At 48.0% G+C, this 21,584-nt stretch overlaps 1 protein-coding gene across 1 annotated transcript in view; it reads right to left on the reverse strand.

Annotated features, from left to right (window-relative positions):
* Nucleotides 1–21,584, reverse strand: part of WSCD1 (WSC domain containing 1) — a 39,836-nt gene that overhangs the window by 7,612 nt on the left and 10,640 nt on the right. Inside the window, exons 4-6 of the mRNA XM_007937510.1 lie at nt 17,751–17,872; nt 1,577–1,736; nt 285–449 (exon numbers count right to left, since the gene is read on the reverse strand). Coding sequence (XP_007935701.1) covers nt 285–449; nt 1,577–1,736; nt 17,751–17,872 — 447 coding nt within the window. The remainder of the gene's footprint in view (nt 1–284; nt 450–1,576; nt 1,737–17,750; nt 17,873–21,584) is intronic.

Consider the following 21,584-nt stretch of genomic DNA (forward strand, 5'->3'; position numbering starts at 1 on the left):
AACTCTAGCACATTACCTCGTGGAGTTCTGATCAAAGTGTTGTCCTAGGGCTGCTGCCATCAGTGTCACCTGGGAGCTTGTGAGAAATGCAAGTTCTCAGCCTTCCCAGAGGGGAGATTCCAGAACAAATGAATCCGAACCTCTGGGGGTACAGCCTAGGAATCTGTGTTTAACCAGCCTTCTGGATGATTCTTACACACGCTGAAGTTTGAGAAGCACTGCTCTGGTCCTCTGAGTTGCTTCGTGAGGCTGGCAAGATGCTAGTCTGGGCACAGAGAGCTTACCTTTGTTGTAGAGGGTTCCGTCAAAATAGTAGCTGCCTGTATAGAATCCAGTTGCGTGCTCGATGAGGTGCCGGGCCCATGTGTTTCCAGCTCCCGGGAAGCTTGACAAAGCCACAAATACTTTGGATTTGGTAGGCAGGAACTTCCGGTCTGTACAGCGAGTGTCTGAAAGTCCAGAAGTCACCCAAGTTTACTCACTTCCATTATGACTCACAGATTTGCAGCTGGAGTCCCCTAGACAGGAACTACTGGACCAAGACTCCGGTTTAATAGATGGGGGAACTGAGGCCCAAGGAGGGGAAAGGATCTTTCCCCTGCACATTGACTGCACAAGTTTGTGGCTAGCCAGAGAAAGCCTCAGTGACAAGGCCTCCTGTGCTTCAGGCAGCAGTGGGGTGGGAATTGGGCCCTGTGGACCCTCAGCCCCAGTTTTGTCTCCATGGCTACAGGCAAACCCTGAAAAAAAACCAAACTCACTGCTGTTGAGTGGATGCTGACTCACAGCAACCCCTCCTTAGGTTTCCGAGATGGTATTCCTTCTGAACAGGCATACCCCGGCTCTCCAAAATTCTACAGGGGAGGTGGGTGGGACTGTGGCTGACTTGAGCAATGCCACACATCCAACAGTGAACCAGGGCTGGACTAATTTTCCAATTAACTTCTCTGCATCTCATCTTCCTTCCCCCAGCACTGATGCAAAGAGCTCATGAAATCACAGGTAAACCCCTAAAGCACCCAGGGCTGTGTCTGGTCACAGCAGGGGGTTCATAAAGACTGGGTACATCTCTCTCCACCTGCTTTTTCTCTCATTAGTTCCTGAGGTCAGCTGGGCAGGCCTGACCTGACACCAAAGAGGAGGCCCAGGACCAACCACAGCCCAGGGGCTTAACCGGCCCAAGGTCCTGGTTGAGCTGAGACATGGAGGTTCCTGTTGCCGCAGGGCTCTGATTCCTCCCATTCTCTGTCTCTACTTGTGCGTCCATCCCTCACCACCCTGTCATCCCTCTAAACCCCACCTCTGTCTGCACTTCTCTTACCACGTGCAACCCCAGAGAGAGACTCAGATAAAAGGTCAGGTGCTCTTCAAACAGGGGAGGATGGAGGTCTCATCCTCTCCACTATCACCACCACCCACAATGATGCTGGGTTCTTTATGCAGACACAATACACATCCCTGTTTGCACACTCAGCCAAGATCAGCAGCTCCAAGTCCTGGAAGCTCCTCCCCAACCCCCAGGCCAAATGCCCCAAGTAACGGGGCTACATCTTGTCCACCTCTGGGAAGAGCTCACCTTGCACAGGTGTCTGGTAGACCTCGCAGTAACCCCCCAGCTGCTGTATCTCAGGCTCCTGGCTGCACAGTGAGCCATCCACTGCATCCCGCAGGTTGAACTGGGGTGTAGGGTAAGCACAGTAGCACTCCCAGCCCCTGAGGATAGCCAAGGGGAACTCCTGCCAGGGAAGGGGAAGAAGAGAAGAGAGCACCTTGGGTGAATGTGAGGACCACATCTTCCACAGATTAGGTATGGGATGAGCATGATGGGATATACTATCACAGGCGGCACAGGGGCAACAGGAATGACCGTCCATCCTTCCTTCACCTGGCTCCGTGCCCACACCCACGGGCGACAAAGCTCAACCAAACATGATTCCTGCCCTCAGCAGCTCACAGTTGGTCAGGCTGTCATGTAAACAGTCACAACACATGTGCGAAAGGTGTGGTGACAAAGCTAAGCCACTGGTATTTCAAATAACAGCATGGTGGACAGGTTTCAGCAAAGCTTCCAGAGTAAGAAAAACGAGGAAAAAAGGCCTTGCAATCAACTTTTGAGAACCAGCCAATAAAAATCCTACAAATCACAACAGAATATCATCTTATCTAGGACTGGCAGGTGAGCCATCTAGATTGAAGGGCACTCAAAACACACACTGGCCAACAATGGACTTGAGCATACCAATGATTATGAAGACAGTGGGCAACGTTTTGTTCTGTTGCACATCGGGTTGCCATGAGTTGGAGCTGACTTGACAGCAACTAAGAGCAAAAAGGCAATCAAATCCATTTTGCATATTTGTCATGAGGCCTGGCACACAGTAGGTGCTTTCACACAGTAGGTGCTTTCACAAAGGAACAGGCATTTTCAGCCTCCCTACCCACATGTGCATCACCCATAGCTCACTCAAATCTTCACTCACCTACCTACCCCATAGATAAATTTTGAGCACCTACTAAGTTTAAGTGCTTGGCTGCTAAGCCAAAAAGGTTCATGGTTCAAACCCACCCAGTGTCTCTGCAGGAGAAAAGACCTGGCAATGTGCTCCTGTGAAGATGACAGCCTAGAAAACCCTATGGGACATTCAACTCTGTCACATGGGTCTCTATGAATTGACTCTTTGTTACCCAACAACAACGTACCAAGCACCAGGCAGGCCATTACCCCATTTCATCTCTGCCCCTCCCTGCATCTTATAACTAGGAGGCCTACTGGCATGGAGAGAAGAATAAGCAATTTATGAGCAAATGTGTGCACACGGAGGAGGGAAGCAGTGGGAGGAGAAACCTTCTCACTGCTGAGGGAAACATTGCACAAACCTTTTTTATTTTTTTGCCTACAGCAAAAATCTCATAAATAAATAAATAAAAGGCGATCGATAGCATTTTCCGAGCGTGGCTTGGCAAAGCCGAGGCTCTTGGCACTCTGAAAAGACAATAGACGGCATCCCAGCCGAGAGAGGGCAGGCGCAGAACATGGGGGGGGTGGTGATCTAAGAGGAAGGGGGGTTGGAAGTGCAGCTGGAGACTGTCCTCCCCCCATGTCTGTCGTTCCTGTCAGCACAGGCCGGGTGCCCCCCAAATGCCCAGCAGCCCTCCGTGCAAGCCTATCCCACTATCCACATCCTTCTAGACTTCCAGGCTAGGAAATTTTACCAGGGCCCAGTTCCAGTTCTCATCTATAGTGCTGAGATGCTATGGGATGAGGAGGGAAGATCTTTTCATTATTTTCATACTACAATGTACACACACACACACACACACACACACACGCTGCATTAACTGCTTCTAGAACTCACAGGTCTCTTTTGCACTGTAAACAATCTTACATTCCATGGGACCACAAGCAAATCCTTTCCCTTTCTGGTTCCTCAGTTGCTCTTTCTGTAAAATGGACAGATTCCATGAGTCTGTCTGCCTGGAAGAGTCAGAAGATCTCATTTTTCTCTTGTCCTCCCACTAGCTTCCCCTGGACCTCTGTCAGCGGGACTGGGACATCTACTCCCATGCCTTCCCTGGAAGAGGCTTGAGACTAGCATTTCTCCAAGGATGAAGGATGCGGTAAAGAGATGCTCTGGGGCTCCACCAGCCACTCCTCGGAAGGAAGATGGGGCCATCTACTTCCGTAGTGATACTGCCTCGGAAACCCAAGGAGGGGTCGCTATGAGTCGGGGCCGACTCGACGGCACACAACAACAACAACAACAACAACATGGGTCTCCATGGGCTCTGGGTCCAGTAGGAGCAGGGAACAAGCACAGTGTGGCAAGACAAAGTGCCAGGTTTATAATCTAACAGACCTGGACTCAAATGCCAGTGCCACAGTGCAATAACCTGGAGTAAGTCACTGCTCCCCTCTGAGCCTTAGTCTTCTCATCTGTAATATGGGGTAATAATGTCTACCCCACAGAGTGCTGGGAGGATGAAGGGAGGGAAATGCATGTAAAGAGCCAGTCCATATAATAAGTGCTCACCTATTTATTCTCTTCCTTTCTGCAAAGATCCTTCATTGTCTTGGGAGCAGGCCCTGGGCCACTCTCCTAACACTGAGTACCCAAGAGTTTGTTTCCTAAAATCCCTCACCTTTGCCATCTTTGAGGCCCGAAAGTCAGATCAAGCAAAGGTCTCATGCCCCTCCCCCAATGACCATTCATGTTCCTTTTGTCTTCATCAACTACTTAAAGAGAATTGCTGTGAAGATTTAGCTGCCACAATAGGCTGTACCCCTGGTTCCAGCCACAGCTACAGTGACCCTCAGAGCCGCAGGGATGGTCACACTCAGGGCCACCATCCCAGAAGCCACTAGATTTGGGAGGAAGTGGACAAAAGGCTGATAAGCCCCATCAGTCTTTTCAGCTGGACTCCACCTCCCACAGACCCTCAGGCCCCTGCTCAGCAGGAAGCCAAATCTATGACTTGACCCGGGATCAGAATTCCACTGGCTTTTCCGGAAACAAGTTCCCCTGATGGTGTGAGTGAGTGGGAAGTGGTGAAGAGAACTGCAACCTCCGGCCTCTGCCATAACCATCCATGCCCTCCAATGAGCGCTCACTTGCCTCTTCAGACCAATGCTGTTGTCTCAGGATGGCAGAGACAAGCACGCAGGCTGTTCCTGCCGCAACGCAGACAGGACGCAGGAGTCTGTCTGTGTCACCAGCACTTCTGTCCAAATGGCTTTCTTGCTGTTCCATGAACCTCCGGGTTTTTGCGTCTGCTGTTCCCTATACCTGGAATGCTCATCCTCAAATATCCTCATGGCTCTCCCTTAGAGTCTTCAAGTCCTTTCCTCAGTAAAGCCTTCCCTGGCCACCTCATTTCCTGCTGCATCCTCCTCACCACCTTCACTGATACACCCTACCTCACTGCTGCCCTTAATTTTTTTTTTTTTAGTTGAAGTGTAATTTGAGATGCTCCAATCTTAAGTGGACTGTTCAATCAGTGTTGATGAATGTCTATTAAGACACACAGCATTCCCATCACACCCAGAACATCTCCTTGTGCCCTCCCGTCTAGCCCCCCCTCCCCCAAAGCAGCCACTACTCTGATGTCTATCACCAAGATTAGTTTTGTCTATTCCAGATATCACTACACTACCAGAGCTCCTAGGTATCATGCTTGGTAAAGTAGAAGGCCAGTGTAAAAGGGGAAGGCCCTCAACGAGATGGATTGACACAGTGGCTGCAATGATGGGCTCAGGTATAGCAGGGATCGTGAGGCTGGCACAGGACTGGGCAGTGCTTCATTCTGCTGTACCCAGAGTCGCTACGAGTTGGAGCTGACTTGATGGCACATAACAATAACAACAACAACAATCTAGACATCATATAAATGGAATCATACAGTATTATTTTTTTAATGCATTTTTTCTTTTTTTTTTTTGCAATGTTCCCTCCCCTCCCCTCTCACCCCTGGTGGTAACCAACAGAGAACGTTTCCTTCCATATATAAACCTTTCCTTGACTTTTTACAATAATGAACTAATACTATATTTGACCTTCTGTGATTGACTTATTTCACTCAGCATAATGTCCTCCAAGTTCATCCATGTTATGTGGTATTTTGCAGATTCTACAGTATTCTTTAGTGTTGGATAGAATTCTATTGTGTGTAATTACCACAGTTTGGTTATCCATTGTCTTATTGATGGGCACCTAGGTTGTTTCCATTTTTTGCTACTGTAAATAGTGCTGGGATGAACATGGATGTGCATATATCTGTTCTTGTCCTGGCTCTCACTTCTTTAGGATATATTCCTAATAATGGGGTTGCTGGGTCATATGGGATTTCTAATTCCAGCTTTTTAAGGAATCTCCACACTGCTTTCCACTGTGGTTGTTAGTGCCTATTTGTTTTTGTATCTGAAAAACAGATATTTTAAAATTCTTGTGTGTTTAGGTATCAGGATGTTGATGAGTCATGTTCCATCATGTGGATGGGTCACAGATGCTGGTCCTTTCATCTGCTGACAGACATCTGGCCCTTGTCCAGGGTTTACTTCTTATGAATAAAGTTGCTACGAACATTCTTATACAAGACTTTTAGTGTGTGAGTACTTTCATTTCTACTAGATAAATGCCTACGATCCTTGCTTCATTTTTCTCCATAACACTTTTGACTACCTGACATACTAGATATTTTACTTATTTATCTGGTTTGTAGTCTGTCTCTGTCCACCAGAATATAAGCAGTGATTTCTGAGTGTTCTGCTCATGGCGGTATCCTCAGTCCCTAGAACAGTGTCTGGCACATAGCAGATGCTCAATGAATGTTTGAGAGATGAGTAAATAAATAAATGAACCAACGGAAGTTCTTTCTAGATCCCGATTCCTCCAACAGCTGTTGGCAATGGCCTTGGGTATGGTCCTTCTGTTGGTCATCTGGTTGAGGGTAGCCCTGAGTGCAAGGCATAAGCCAGGGCTCCCAACATCAGGAACCCCAGGGGGCCTCTGCTGTCCTGGGGTTCCTTTTCAGAGGAAGAAAATTTCCGGAAGGAAAATCAAGACTTGCCTGCTCCGTCTCCCTTCCCAGCTGTAACAGTGTTGCGAAGCTGAGAACTCACAATCCTGTGTCCCCAGGCTAGGGGAGCAAGCTGTCCTCATCAGTGACCCAAACCTTTTTGCTTCCTTGAGTGGATTAAACTGTCAAGTTTCCGGGTGTTTGCAGAGCAACGGGAGAACTGCAGACAGTAATATGGTTTTATTTACAACATAACTGCTTCGGCAACATCACTGGATTCTGAAAACACAGAACAATTTTCAGCCCCTTGGGGATTTCTAGGACATGATTTCCATAAAAATTAAATATTGATGAATCTTATCTCTCTGCCAACTTACCTGCTCCCTACTGCCCCTACCTTCCAGCTTCTGTGAGAAAGAGAGCAGAGAGAACGACAGAGGAAAGGATCCGAGAAAGCAAAGCAGAAAGGGAAAGTGAGAACACAGATGTAGAATTGTTTCAATCAAGGAGATGATGGTTAAAGAGGGAGCCAGCTCAGCCTGCTTCTTAGGAAAGAATAGATGCTGTATCCTGATCCTACATTCAGCCTGAGCCTGGGTGTCCAGGACTGAGGTTCAGTCAGGGGATGGGTGAAGGCTCAGCCTGCATCAAGGCAGGGTGGATACTGCATACTGATCCTGCATCCAGCCTGAGCTTGGTGTGCCTAGGGCTGAGGCTGGACCTAGGCTCGAGGTTGGGTGGGCATTCAGCTTGAAGGTCAGAGTTCAGCAACAGCTCTGTGAGTGGCTGAGTCAGGGAGTGGGCATTCCAACAGGCAAGGAACAAGGCCTCTCCAACAAATTGGACCACCTGGGTCTCATCTAAACAAAAAAACCAAACCCACTGCCATTGAGTTGATTTCCACTCATAGTGACCCCCATTGGGTTTCCAAGGCTGTAAATCTTTATGGAAGTAGCTTGCTTCATCTTCTTCCCATGGAGCTGCTGGTGGGTTTGAACCACTGGCCTTTTGGTTATCAGCCAAATGCCTTACACACTATGCCACCATAACACCTAGGCCTCATTTATTGTGGTTGTTGTTATTTGCCATCGAGTTGGACCCGACTCATAGCAACCCCTCCTTGGGTTTCCGAGGCAGTATCACTACGGAAGTAGATTGCCCCATCTTCCTTCTGAGGAGTGGCTGGTGGGTTTGGACTGCCAGGCTTTTGGTTAGCAGTCAAATGCCTTAGGCACTACGCTACCAAAGCTCCTTTTTTAGTCCATCTTAACTCCTCCTTGAGCACCTTTCTCAGGGTGTTCAGGCGTACATAGAATTACAGATTTCAGAGATCACAGAAGCAGAAACTGAGGCAAGCCCACCATCTCCAGGCTGTCAGGATCAATGGAATCAGAAGCCAGCATCCTAGACTCCCAGTCCAGGGCTCTACTACACCATCACCCTCCACTCCTTGGAGGCAAATGCATGAATGTGATGGATTTTCAGTGACATCTGGGAAAATTGGACAGAGTTTAGCTCTGAGTAGCTTCCTACCTCTAGGGTCCTCCCTTCACTCCAGAGCCAGGTCTGAACATTAAAGATACAACAGGCAAAAGGAATGCTAACAAAAGTGGGTGAGGTGAAGGGCTGCCCCCAATTTTCACTTTCAGGCAAATCCCACGTTGAATGAATGATACCGGGATCAAGAACCGTGTTTCCCTCCCACCTGGGTTTCCTACATGGAAGACAAAGATTCCACCACTGAACCACCATAAAATCCAGATTCTTATGTCCCAACCTTTGACAAAGATGTGAAATGACTTGCCCCATGTAGACAACGAGCCCATCCAAGACAAACTCCCTCTATTGGGATCCCAGTGTATTTCCCAAGAGCAGGTGCCCAGCAAGGAACACACATTACTATGTATCTTTCCACTGCACAGGCAGAAGGTTAACACTACCATTAAACGGCTAATCAAAGAACCCACCTTAGAGGAAATGTCAATGGGAAACCATTCTGTGATTGATATTCTGCATGAAGAAACACAGACACCCAAAAGAGGCTAAAAAAGGGCAAGGAAGCAGAGTAACACCCTCCTTTCTCTGCCATCCCTTCCCTCCAATTCCTTTGTCAACAGAACCACTAACAGTTTCTGGGAGAACAAACCTCAGATCACATGGCACAATAACTAGTGAAGCTTCACACATTAGTAACCTATTTGCAGATGGTGTTAGATTTCACTCATCAGCCCAATTACGGGAAGGCACGCTCCCACAAATGGTCTATCTACTCGTGCACAAATATCAGGCTTCAAAATTAATTACCCCAGATCCGAATTGGAAGCAATGCAAATAGCTAAGCTCCTGCTCTGCTCATTCTCACCTTACATCTCAACGAAGGAGGTGATAGGATCTTGGGGGCGTCTGAGAATGAGCAGGTTTCCTTCCATCTCCAATATGATCACAGCAAATGAGACCAGATCATTTCGCTAGGTTTTAAAAACACATTACATTGGTCGGGCCCCTTCTGCTGGCAGAGAGTCAGATAATTAAGATGCTGATATTGCCCAAAATGTTATTTCCCTGTCAAACTACACTCTTGGAGCTCCCCAAATCCATTTTAACTAATTAGCAAAAAAACAGTCGGGATTTTTATCTGGGCCACAGATAAACCTCAGATGGTGCTCGGAAGTTGTGGCACTGTAGGGAGGGTACCCCCTCTTTCCCTGTCTTCCAGCCCTACCTCTCACATCTGCTGCTGCTGGAACCATGGCAGAGCCAGTTCTAATTAAGCCTGGGGCCCCCACCCTCAGGTTTAGCGCTGCCCCATTTAACATTCTACTGTGAGCATTTTCCATCGTAAAAATCTTTGAAAACATTTTCAATGGTTGTATTATAGTCCGCTGTATGGCTGAGGCATAATTTACCCATTCCCCTATCACAGGACATTTGAGTTTGTTTGTCAGCCAAATTAGGGCAGGATAAAGCTGCTACCGGGACTGCCCCACAGCCTCCACCCCACAGGCTCTTCAGAGAGGAAATGTTTGGCAGTTCTGGGCAGGAAAGCATAGCCAGACATAGGGAATTCACCTTTCTCATCCACCCTCCATGTTCAGGAGGGAGTTTTGAACACCTTTCACATAAGCCCCTTGGCGCTACAGGCCTGGGTTAGATGACCCAGCTAATCTTGCATCCAGCAGACCTCAACAGTGGAGGGAGAATTTGCTTTTTCATCCTCACCCAACAGTTGGCAAAGATGACCAGAGATCATGATGCTGACCAGAGGGGAAGGGGGCCACGCCTGAGCATGACAGAGCCACACCTGGGCATGACCACATTCAAGGAGGCTCTCTAGGGCAACGGTTCTCAGTCAGGGGGCAGTTTTGCATTTCGGGGACTTTTTTTTTTTTTTTTTTTTTTTGAGTATGGCAATGACTGGAGACATTTATCATTGTCACAACAAAATGTGACATCTAGTGGGTAGAAGCCAGGGACGCTGCTAAAGATCCTACAATCTTTGTACAATCTAGTGAGTAGAGGTTGGCGTGTTGCTGAAGACCCTACAGTGTAACAACAGAACCTACAATAAATAATTATCTGATCCAAAACATGAATAGTGTCTAGGCTGAGACACCCTGCTCCAGGAGGGAGTCAGAATCCTACAAAAGCCCTCCTCAGAATCTGCAGATCTGAGAGTGGACGGTTAGAGGGGCGGTGCCCAAGTTATGCCAACAGCCACAGGACTGGGCATGGAGAATCAACGGGATGACAGCCTGTGAACCACAAGTTCACTTTGCTGAATAGATGGTGGTGTTACTTGGATAGAATGATACCAAAGGAATCATTTTTCCCTATAGAATCCCTAACTCCAAAGCCAGGTCTTAGGTGGGCGTTCTTGTACTTTGGCATGTCTGAAGAGGACCCTGAGGACTGCTTTCTGATGCTGTCTCCCAAAGGGGTTTATAGCTATCCCCACTGCCCCATACCACTTGTCAGCTCTGCCCACCTCCCATGCCCCATGATCCTCCCAGGGCTTTCCCATGTCTCCTTTTTTGAGCTCCCACATGCTCTTCCCTGGATTCAGCCCCTGGAGCATCTCTCAGCTCTGTGCCCTCCGTTGTCAGCTCTCATCCTCTCCCTGCTCCAGAACATCTCACCTACAGCTACCAAGCATCATGCTAGTCACACCACTCCCTCCCTGCAACACCATCAGTAAAACCAAAATGAAATGCACTACCATTGAGAGATTCCGACTCATAGCGACCCCCGTTGGGTTTCCAAGGCTGTAAATCTTTACAGAAGCAGACTGTCTCATCTTTCTTCTGCAGAGTAGCTGGTGGGTTCAACTACCAACCTTTTAGTTAGCAGCCAAATGCCTTTACCACTGTACCACTAGAACACCTTAGCTCCCACTTCCTCCCTAAAAAAAAAAACAATGTCTGAACTTTGAGCCAGGCATTCAAGGCCCTCTGCAATTTATCCCAAGCCTAGCTTCCCCACCACTTCATGTAAGTCTCCACTCAAGGCAAAATGGGTTGCTTTTCCATTACCTTGTCTCTGCTCATCACTCGCCTTCTCTTGCCATGCACGCCCTAAGTTCCTCATCTGCCTGCCCACATACTGCTACCTCCTCCAGCTCCAAAAAGTTGGAGTCCTCCTTCCATCTAAGCCTTCCACCAAGCTTCCTTCATCCCTTTCTATATGGATCTTACTCTCTGGTGCCAGTCATTTGAGCTCCTATCTCAGCCCCTCCCTACCTGGGAGCACCACCTTCTGAGTGGGGGGCTGGGCTCTGCTGGCACCCAGCACACAGCTTCACCCACTGTGTCAGCACATGAGTTTTGCCAAATCCCTCTAAATTGTTCTGCCAAGACTCGATTTCCACTTTCAAGCTGGAAATGATGACTCCGCTCCTCACAGCTGCAGAATTCTGCGGATGGAAACAATGGGACTTAAGGAAACACCCACCCTCCCAGCCCCATCTAACAACACAGGGGAGGCCAGAGCAAGAGAGATGCGGAAGCCATCAGCACAGATTAAAATGCCTGTGCGCTGGACAACAAAGGCCATTTCTGAGAACCCTGGGTACCCTTTCAAAATTATTCTGATCCCAGCAATTCACAGCAGCTCTCGCCAGAGTATGAGCAGGGACCTTGTCCTTGAACCACTTCAGGAGGGACAAGTACAAGGTACTAAGGTGTAAAATAGCATTGGGTACCAAGTGCTTGCATGTATCTTTTGGCATGTCCTCCGAATCAAAATTGCAGTAAACTTGTGCCGGTAAACATGAAGAAAGGCTGACAATAAGAAATTGTACAGTTTTAAATCTTTAAATTCTGTGTCTGTAAATGCAAGACAGGGACATTGTTGGTTCAGTGGTAGACGTCTCGCCTTCCATGGGGATACCCTGGTTTGGTTCCCGGCTGATGCACTTTATGCTCAGCCGCCACCTGTCCTGTCAGTAAAGGCGTGCAGTTTCAGAGGAGCTTCCAGACTACAATGGACTAGGAAGGAAGGCCTGGTGATCTACCTGTGAAAATCAGACGAGGAAAACTCTGTGGATCACGACTGCCCAATCTGCAACCGATGACGGAGATGGCACAGGACCAGGCAGTGTCATGTTCCCTTGCACATGGGGACCTATGAGTTGGGGCTGACTTGAGGGCAGCTAACAACAACAATGCAGAATTCTCTGGGTCCTAGTGCACTAATCAACAGGGATTGCTGCCTGAATACTGGGGCATCAACCTAGGCTGTTGTTTTCAAGCTACCCTCCCCTCAAAAAGAGTCACTCCCTCGAAAAAGTGCCCCTCCTCCTCAGGGGAACGGCCCTCTCAAACATCCCTGGTAGGCTGTGAATCGGTACAGCCCTGGCCAAGAACAATTTGGCCATATTTACCAAAATGATGAAGACATTCATTCTTTGATCCAGCATTCTCTTGGCATTTTTATATTATGGATTGACTCATGTAAGATGACCTATGTACAAGGATATCCCTGCATTGCTGTTTGTAAAAGCAAAAGATGGGAAACAACCTAAAAGCTTAACAGTAGGGGATTTGTTAAGTAAATGATACACATACCACACCAGTTGCCATGGCAGAGTAGAACGGTGCCCCCCAGGTTTTCAATGGTTGACTTTTTAGAAGGACATCACCAGGCCTTTCTTCTGAGGCACTGGGTGGACTTGAACCTTCAACCCTTCAGTGAAGAGCCTAGCTCATTAATTATTTGTACCACCCATGGACTCCAAATAAATGATGGGACGTCTATAAAATGGAATACTTTACAGTCATCAAAAAGAATGAGAAAGCACTTTTTGTCCTGCCATGGAACAATCATTGTGACAGACTGCCCCATGGAAAAAGTAAGATCAGGATACTCTAAAAGCTAATCAGAGAATTACCTTACAACCCAGCAAATCCACCCCTACACACATATCCAAATGAACTGAAAGCACAGACTCAAACAGATACTTACACACCAGAGTTCACAGCACCACTATTCACAAGAATCAAATGGTAGAAACAACCCAAGTGTCCATGAACAGATGAATGGATAAACAAAACACGGTATATCCCAACCATGGCATATTAGACAGCCATACAGAGAATGAATGCTACAGGATGGGTGAAACAGGAAAACATCATGCTGACTGAAATAAGCCAGACACAGAAGAACAAATACTGTATGATCCCACTTATATGTAGTATCTGTTGTTGTTGTTGTTATGTGCCGTTGAGTTGGACCCAACTCATAGCAACCCCTCCTTGGGTTTCCAAGGCGGTATCACTATGGAAGTAGATTGTCCCATCTTCCTTCCGAGGAGTGGCTGGTGGATTTGAACCGCCAGCCTTCTGGTTGGCAGTCAAGTGCCTTAGGCACTATGCTACCAGAGTTCCCCTATGTAGTATCTAGAATAGACAAATGCAGAGACCAAAGTTTATTAGTGGTTACCTGTGGCTGAGAGAATGGGGAGGTAGTACTTAAAGGGTAATGAGTCTGTTTGGGGTTGCTGAAAACCTTTTGGGTATAAAACAGTGGTGATGGTTGCACACATGATGAATGTAACTAAGTCACTGAATTGTACACTTAACAATGGTTAAAATGGCCAATTCTATGTGGCATGTATCTTACCACAATGCAATTATATGGAAAACTTATAAGGTGCAGACCAATGTGTGTCTTGTAAAGGAACAGTGACATCAATGCAATGACTTGAATATTCATAGGACCTGTCTCAACATGGGCACAGGAGGCCTCCAAGGAAAGAACTGGGCCGACAAGACACAGGCATGAGAGGAGGACTCTTCTCTCCACACCCCTGGCTACTGTCATGAATTGGATTGTGTCCACACCAAATTTACAAGTTGCAAACCCTCACATTTGTGGGGGAATCCTATTTGGGAATAGTGATACCTTTGCTATGCGAATGAGACCATGTCAGTGTAGGGTAAGTCTTAAGCCAATTACTTTGGAGACAAATAAAAAAGCAGCTCAGTCCCAGAGCAAGCAAGCACAAATGGAGGGAGACTGAGGCCAAGTGGCAATCTCTGAGCAGCCCAGGAAGAGAGGCTGAAAGACACAAGGGTTTTCATCCAGAGTGCACAGAGAGAGCCTTTCCCTAGAGTTGGGGTCTGCATTCAGATTTCTAGCCTTAATACTCAAAGTACCATGAACTGCCAAAAGAACTAACAAATCTGTCCTGGAAGAAGTGCAGCCAGAATGCTCCTTGGAAGCGAGAATGGCCAGACTTCGTCTCACCTACTTTGGTCATGTTGTTAGGAGTAACCATTCCCTGGAGAAGGATTTCATGCTTGGTAAAGAGAAGGGTCAGCGAAAAAGGGGAAGGCCCTCAATGAGATGGATTGACACGGTGGCTGCAGCGATGGGCTCAGGTATAGCAGGGATTGGGAGGCTGGCACAGGACTGGGCAGCGTTTCCTTCTGTTGTACACAGGGTCGCTAGGAGTCAGAGCTGACTCAATAGCACCTAACAACAACAACAGACTATAAGGAAATAAATTTCTGTTGGTTAAAGCCACCCACTTGTGGTATTTCTGTTATAGTAGCACTAGGGAACTAAGATAGCTATGTTTTTATTTTGTTCCATGGGAACATATTACTTACAATAAAAAAAAAAAAAAAATGAACAAAAACCAAAAACAACTAGTGCCCCACAGCTGTACCGGCTCCTGTTTCCTTTCTTCTAGCTCTTTCCCATCTCTCTTCTCAGCACTCACCCTCCCTCTGCACTCACCCTCCCTCTGCACTCACCCACCCTCCTCCCTTTCTGTCACCCAGAGAGGCAGCAGTGTACCAAGTGCTAGATGTGGTACCAAGCAGTGAGGCCATAAAGCTGGCCACTTGTGCCTGCATGGGGACACTCTCACCTCTGGGAACCTTCAGAGCCTCTTGTAGCAAGCAGGGATCAGAACAGCTCCCCTCCCTGAGCTGCTGAAAGGATTACAGCAGGTAACTGTGGGAAGGGTGTTGTGCAGGGGGGACACCTTCTGCTTTTGCTGACCCTGAGGGTGGCCAGCCTTCAGCAAGTCGGAACCACCTAGGTTTCTTTGATTTCGATGGGGGAACTGTGCCAAGAGCTGCTTTGAGCAGCAGGTGCAGGGAAAGCCCTGAGAAGGGTGGCTTGTTCAAGTGTGTGTGCAAGTAGGGGCCAGTGGCTGAGATGGTGTGTTGATGCTATGTCTACCTACACTTCTGCTCCCACCAAAGGGGTGAGGGGACAAAGACGTCTGCAGGCCAGATGGTCTGCAAATCAACAAAGCTGCCTCTAGGCTCACTGCATTGTGTCCTGCAAGCCCCGATACTCAAGACATCCTTGGCAGTGGCTTCGGAAATGCTGGTGACGCTGGAGAGCCACTGCTTCAGAGGATGCACTTGCACGAGAGGAAAGCACCCATGGAAGGCTTTGAGCTCCACCCACCCTCCAAGGGAAGTCGGAGAGGGGGCCCCCAGGTGGGAGCGGTGGGCAGTGGGGAGGGGGAGTGTGTTCATGGATGTCCAATCATTTCTGCTTTCACTGACGTCCACCCCCTCCACCCTCCACACCATCAACAGGCTGTGGTGGTGCTACACCGAGTTCAAACATTAGCTCCACCACTTGCTGGCTGGGAGACCTCGGGCTGACAGACGGCTCCACCTCTCACTGTCTCGGTTTCCTTCCTGTAAAATGCAGATTATAACAGTCCCTCTCCCATAGAGTTGTTATGAGGATTAAATGAGTTATCCCAGCATACTACGTGATCAGTAAATATTAGCTATTCTTCATCATCAGGAAAGGAAATGGATTTCTGGTAAGAAAATGATGCCCACTGTTGTTGACACTTGTCATGAGGGAAAATGTGGGCTTCTGATCCTGAACAGGTATAAACAGAGGCAGCTTTCAAGTCAGAAAGGGCAAATTATGGATTGAATTGTGTCCCCCAAAAGATATGCTGAAGTCCTAGGCCTTGGGCCTGTGAACATGACCCTGATTAGGGGAAGAGAGTCATCATCACTGCCAAGGTTCTCGTCTCTTCTTAGCTCTGTTCCATTATACTGTCAAGCATCACAGCCCTGTCAGAGGATAGCTACTGAATCCCGGCACACCTGAGCCAGCCCTCAACTCCAGCCAACTGCTACCTAGAGCCATTTCTAAAGCTATAACATCCACCTCAATCTGGACACCAGCCCAAGATCTCAATACTCTTTGGACACAGCCTGCTGGGTCTCCCCCGCCTCACTTCACACAATCTGGGGCCTGCTCTTCTCAAGCTCTATCTCACTTTGGCCAGCCTTACTCACAGCTGGCATTTAATGCAGGGATAGTGGTCTTTGGGGTATATAAAAATGGCATAGTGGTGTCAGAGGTCCTCTAACTTCATGAGAGGGAGACAGAATCATCATCAACATCAGCATCAGCCCAAAGCTGATGCTTATGAAGTGGAGGAAAGACATACCTCCTCTTTCCAACCTTTTTACCAATCCTGATAACAGTCCTTCCCACAGCATTTCTCTACTTCTCTGGTGTGAACACACAGACAATACTCACGATTATGGGGTTTATTAGGGAAGTTAACAGGTTGCAATTCAGGATCAGGACTAACCCAAGATACAGTTTTTCAATCAGGACAGCCTCTTCTCAGCTGTGCCTGCAAGCAAACCTCTCTCTGGCCCTAGGCCCCTTGGCCTGTGGATCTGGCCTCTGCCCTACTCCAGCAAGTGTTACAAAACCCTTTAGCTCCACCAACAAGTGCCTAGAGGCACCCTAGTCCACCAAGAAGCCTCCTGCTGGAAGGTGCTCAGCCCTCTGGCTCTGTGGGTTGGTACATCCACTATAGCCACCTCACTGCATGGGCTGGGAAGTCCACTGTGCCATCTCACTCTGGTCTCCTGATTCTGCTGCAGCTGTTTCTCTGCTGCTGCTTCTTGCTATCTTGCACTGTCTCCAGTTTATAGTTCTCGTTCTCTGTCTCTTGGGTCTAAGAGGTTCTCAGCGCAGGGACCCTGGGTCCAAAGAACATACTTTGCTCCCATCTCTTCTTAGTGGTAGTCAGGTCCCCCCTTTCCATTTCTGGGCTGGCTTATTTAAGCCTAACAGGTTAGTAAAACTGACCAATCCTCTTGTTAGGCTTCCATATACCTTATTTGCATGGCTTCACCCCCACAAAGTGCCATGCACCTTATTTACATGATTAGCAAGCTGAGCAATCCCCATGGTGGGCCACAAGCATCTTATTTGCATAATCCTACCCAATCATTTGGTGGGAGTTACAAGACTATGTTGAGAAAGATCATATAAAAGTGACCTATCATACCACAGGGCCCCACCCAGGCCTTGCACAGAGTTTCACTCCACTTCTCAGCCCAGGCTACACCATAGGTGCACATGTACAACACAGTTCCTCTTGGCAGCTTCATGGCCTGACATTCTCAGTGCAGAGTAGAAAATCCATCAGCTCTCCCCAAGGCCCAAGCCAGCATATTCTTGCTTCCAAACCATGTCAATGTGCCAACAGTGCACATTGGGAAAGGTACCATCCTTCCAGCTATGCAATCTTTCCTGAAAATTCCCATCCAGTCTCGAAGCACAGATGTCAGCTGCAAGCTCCCCACCAGCACCCACCCTAATGTCCAGTGTATATTCAGCTTCCCCCCTCAGCCCCTTTGGGTAGAGAGCGGGCATGTGCAGCCTGGCCCAGGCACCTGCTCCCTCCCTGGGGACACTGCCCATGGTTTTGCAATGATCATTGGTCTTACTTTCTGGGAACAGAAGCCTGTGCACGTGTCCACAGTCACGTTGGCCTGTATCAGGGAGTCAGGGAAGGTGTGTGTGACATTCTCTGGCAGTCGGAAGCACCCACGGTACGTGACGGTCCTCCCTGCAGGAAAGGAAATGGGTTTCTGGTAAGAAACGGTGCCCATGGCTGTTGATGCCTGCCACAAGGGAAAATATGGGCTTCTGATCTGGAAGCAGGTGTCAGTAGACTCCAAAGGGGCAGGTTTCAAATTGGAGAGGGCAAGTGTTAACAATTAAATGATGTCCCCCAAAAGTTATGTCAAAGTCTTGACTCTTGTACTTGTGAATGTGACCCTGTTTGGGGAAATAAAGTTTTTCTTTGAAGATATTATCAATTAAGTCATACCAGAGTAGGGTGGATCCTAGTCCTAATCCCTTCTGAGTGGTGTCTTATGAAAGGAGAGAACAGACATGGAGGCAGAGTCACACAGAGGAGGAAGGCATCATCTCCAATTTATAGTTCTCTTTCTCTGTCTCTTGGGTCTAAGAGGTTCTCAGCACAGGGACCATAGGTCCAAAGGACCATCTACAAGCAGCAAAGGAGTACCAAGCTTGGAGAGGTACGGAACAGTTTCTCTCTCAGACCCCCAGAAGGAATCAAAATAGTTGATACCCTGATTTAGACTCCTAGCCTCCAGAATTGTGCCACAATACATTTCTGTTCTTAAAAACTATTTACTTCATAGTATTGTGTTATGGCAGCCCCAGGAAACTAAGAGAGAAAACTACCCTGGATGGGGATGGGTAGTCAATCCATTTTCCTAATAGAAACCTAGTATCAGAACCTTGGTCACCAGAGTTGCCTATAAGGGACCAGTGGGACAAAAATTGCTGAGCTCAGATCTCACTTCTTTCATCCAGCTCTCTGGGGACAATGTCCGTCCATCCATTCATCCTCCCTCTCTCTCTCTCTCTCTCTCTCTCTCTCCCTCCCTTTCACAAATTTATATCTTGTACATCTACTCCATAACAGATTCTACATGTAGGCCTGATATTCTGGAAAATCACGTCTTTTTAGAGTTTGCATTCAGAGAGTAGTTCTGGAAATCTGAAATCCTGCCACGTTCCCTCTTGATGTACCTTCTGAGTCACACCACTGCTTTGCTTCTTAGTAAGATTTGCCTCTCTCTATCTTGAACTCCCACCTAATTTCTAGGAATGCTCCTCAAGTTCACGCTGTGCAGGAAGACGCTGCCAAGTTGCCCTCCAGAGCTTCTGGTGGAAAAGTCCTGGTCCATAGTTGCCTTCTTTGTGGCTGAACAAACCTTTTGGAACGTCCCAGTACCAGCTGCTTGCATTTATTTCTTACAGACAAATATTCATCAGAGTTTCTGTAGATGGCATTCTGATTCACATTCCATGCTCCTTTTAGCACAAGGTCTCCTGGGGCTCAGTGTTTCTCCAGCTCACTCTACCTGTCACATCTCCTGGCTGGCAGCAGAAACCCTCTCACACCTAAATCATTGCCAGTGACTAGCCACATAACTTCAAGCATGGCATGGACTCAGAGGTCTCTTTCAAGTTGTTTTTAGGAGTAACATGCACCCATTTGCCATCCCCTGATCAATCCGCAAGCATGTTTCTGCCCTGGCTCTTGGTATAAAGCCCTGGGGTGATTACTAGTGTTGGGCTCATAAAATTCTTTCTGCTCTATTGCATGACTAGGCCCCAAAAGAACAAAATATCTCGATGTCCTGGGCTCTCGTCCTTAGCCAGTTTCACTGTGGTGGGGCAGACACTGGGGAGGGGGATAGGTTCAGTGGCCAGGCGAGGGCTAGTCAGACAAGACATGGGGAGAGCAGAGTGATCAGCAACCCAGTGAGTCCCAGATGTCAGGGAATTCAACAAGGGATCATGAGGCCTCCAGAGTGGAGCTCCTGGAGGGAAGACGGCTGCACCAGGACCACCTGTGTCCCACACCCAGCCCCAACCCTGATACACAGCAGTTGCTGTTAGCTGCTCTCAAGTCAGGTCCTGACTCATGGCAACCCCATGCACAATGGCTGCCCTGTCTTCTGCCATCCCCATGACCAGTTGTGGCTCAGACCACTGTAATCCATAGAGTTTTCACTGGCTGAGTTTTGGAAAATCACAAAGTTTTCCTCCTAGCCCACCTTAGTCTGGAAGCTCCACTCTTCAGTATCATAGCATCATGCAAGCTTCCTGCGATATACGGATGGTAGCTGTGCATGAGGTCCCCTGGCCAGGAATTGAACCTAAGTCTCCCAGATGGAAGGTAAGAATTCTGCTGCTGAACCCCCAATGATTGTGAGTGTCCAACAGGCTTAATACATTAATGAATTCAATGAGATAATTCACATGAGGCATTACATAAACCGCAACATGTTAAAAACACGTGAGCAGCTAAAGGTGCTAGCATCAGCAGCCTCTCGGCTTCACTGATGTGATGATCTGGGAACAAGCTGTCACCTACTTCAGTCTATTCCACAGCTCTCTCCTGCACTTCTTAGGTATGAATCCAAGGGCCACTCTGGGCAAAAGGGCTCCTCCAAGGTGAAGGTTCAAGGTAATAAATTGATTACAACCACCCCTTGATTCCTACCTGAAGAGCACAATCATGGGTCTTACTCCTTTGAATGCTTCTTGTGAGTCAGAGTTATAATTTAAGAAGAGAGGGTCACCTAGTCACCTTTTGAGGTCCCGTCATCTCATTCCCCTGAGAAGGGAGAAAAAGCAAAGGCCAATCGCACAGGGCTCCACGGCCTGCTTAATGTTTTCCATGTTGACCTTGACATCAAGTCTAGCCCACTCAAGATCAGGGCCTCACCTGAATGACTGCATCATCTCTCCCTTAACCATTGGCCATCCTGAAGCACAATGGCCATGTCCAAAAATCAATGACGGAGTAAGCAGGAGGGGCTTGCAGGGCAACAGATGTCCACACACAGGCCTGCTCCTGCTCGGGGTGGAGTACAGGTTAGAGGTGGTTAATGCTGTTGAACCCATCATAAGAAAAGATCCAAGAAGCCAGTGTGGAGCAGATTGGTCCCCAGGATGCCTATTTGGATGCCCTGGTGACAGGTAAGCTCCTCAAGGACAAGACTGTGTCAAGGGCAAAGGGGAATGATAACCACAGGGAGGGAGTGGGAAGAGTGCTGCTGCATTGTGGGGATTGCAATCAATGTCATGGAAGAAAAAGCGTATGAACAGTTGAAAGGAAAACCAACTTACTCTGTAAACTTTCATCCAAATGACAATATTTTTTTTTTTTTTTTAAAAGAAAGGACAGGACTGTGTCCTTATGCCAGGAAATCCCTGTGCCCAGGACAGGGTTACCCTCAGCATAGGTGTCAATGAACAGTTGTGGGATGAATGAGCTCCTTAATTAGTCCACAAGCTAAAGAGCGTGCCATCAGTTTCTCTACCCTGTTGCTATCCCCCTATCGGTACCCCTGGTTCCCAGACACATCCTGGTAGATGCAAGCACCTCAGCATCCTCATTGCCTCCCCAGCACCAGTTGGCCAGAGCTAAGCACTAAATCTCTCTCCATTACTCTGGTCCCCTGATTACTCCAAGGAGTGTATCTACCTGATATAAATGTTCACCCCATACACCTGTCTATTATTTGGCTGGAAGCCACAGGAGTGAGTTCAGTCCCAGACCTGAAGGGTGGCTAGGGGGCATAATCTTGGGGGTCTCACCAGGCTCTATCAGACCAGAAAACCTGTTTTTTTTATGATTTTGAGTTTTGTTCCACATTGTTCTCCCACTCTATCCAAGATCTCTTGCACCAAACCCCCTCTGAGTGGTTGACAGTCGTAGTCAGGTACCA

Source organism: Orycteropus afer, unplaced genomic scaffold (genome assembly GCF_000298275.1).
Source record: "Orycteropus afer afer isolate SDZICR_OR568_19922 unplaced genomic scaffold, OryAfe1.0 scaffold00042, whole genome shotgun sequence".
NCBI classification, from domain to species: Eukaryota; Metazoa; Chordata; class Mammalia; order Tubulidentata; family Orycteropodidae; genus Orycteropus; species Orycteropus afer.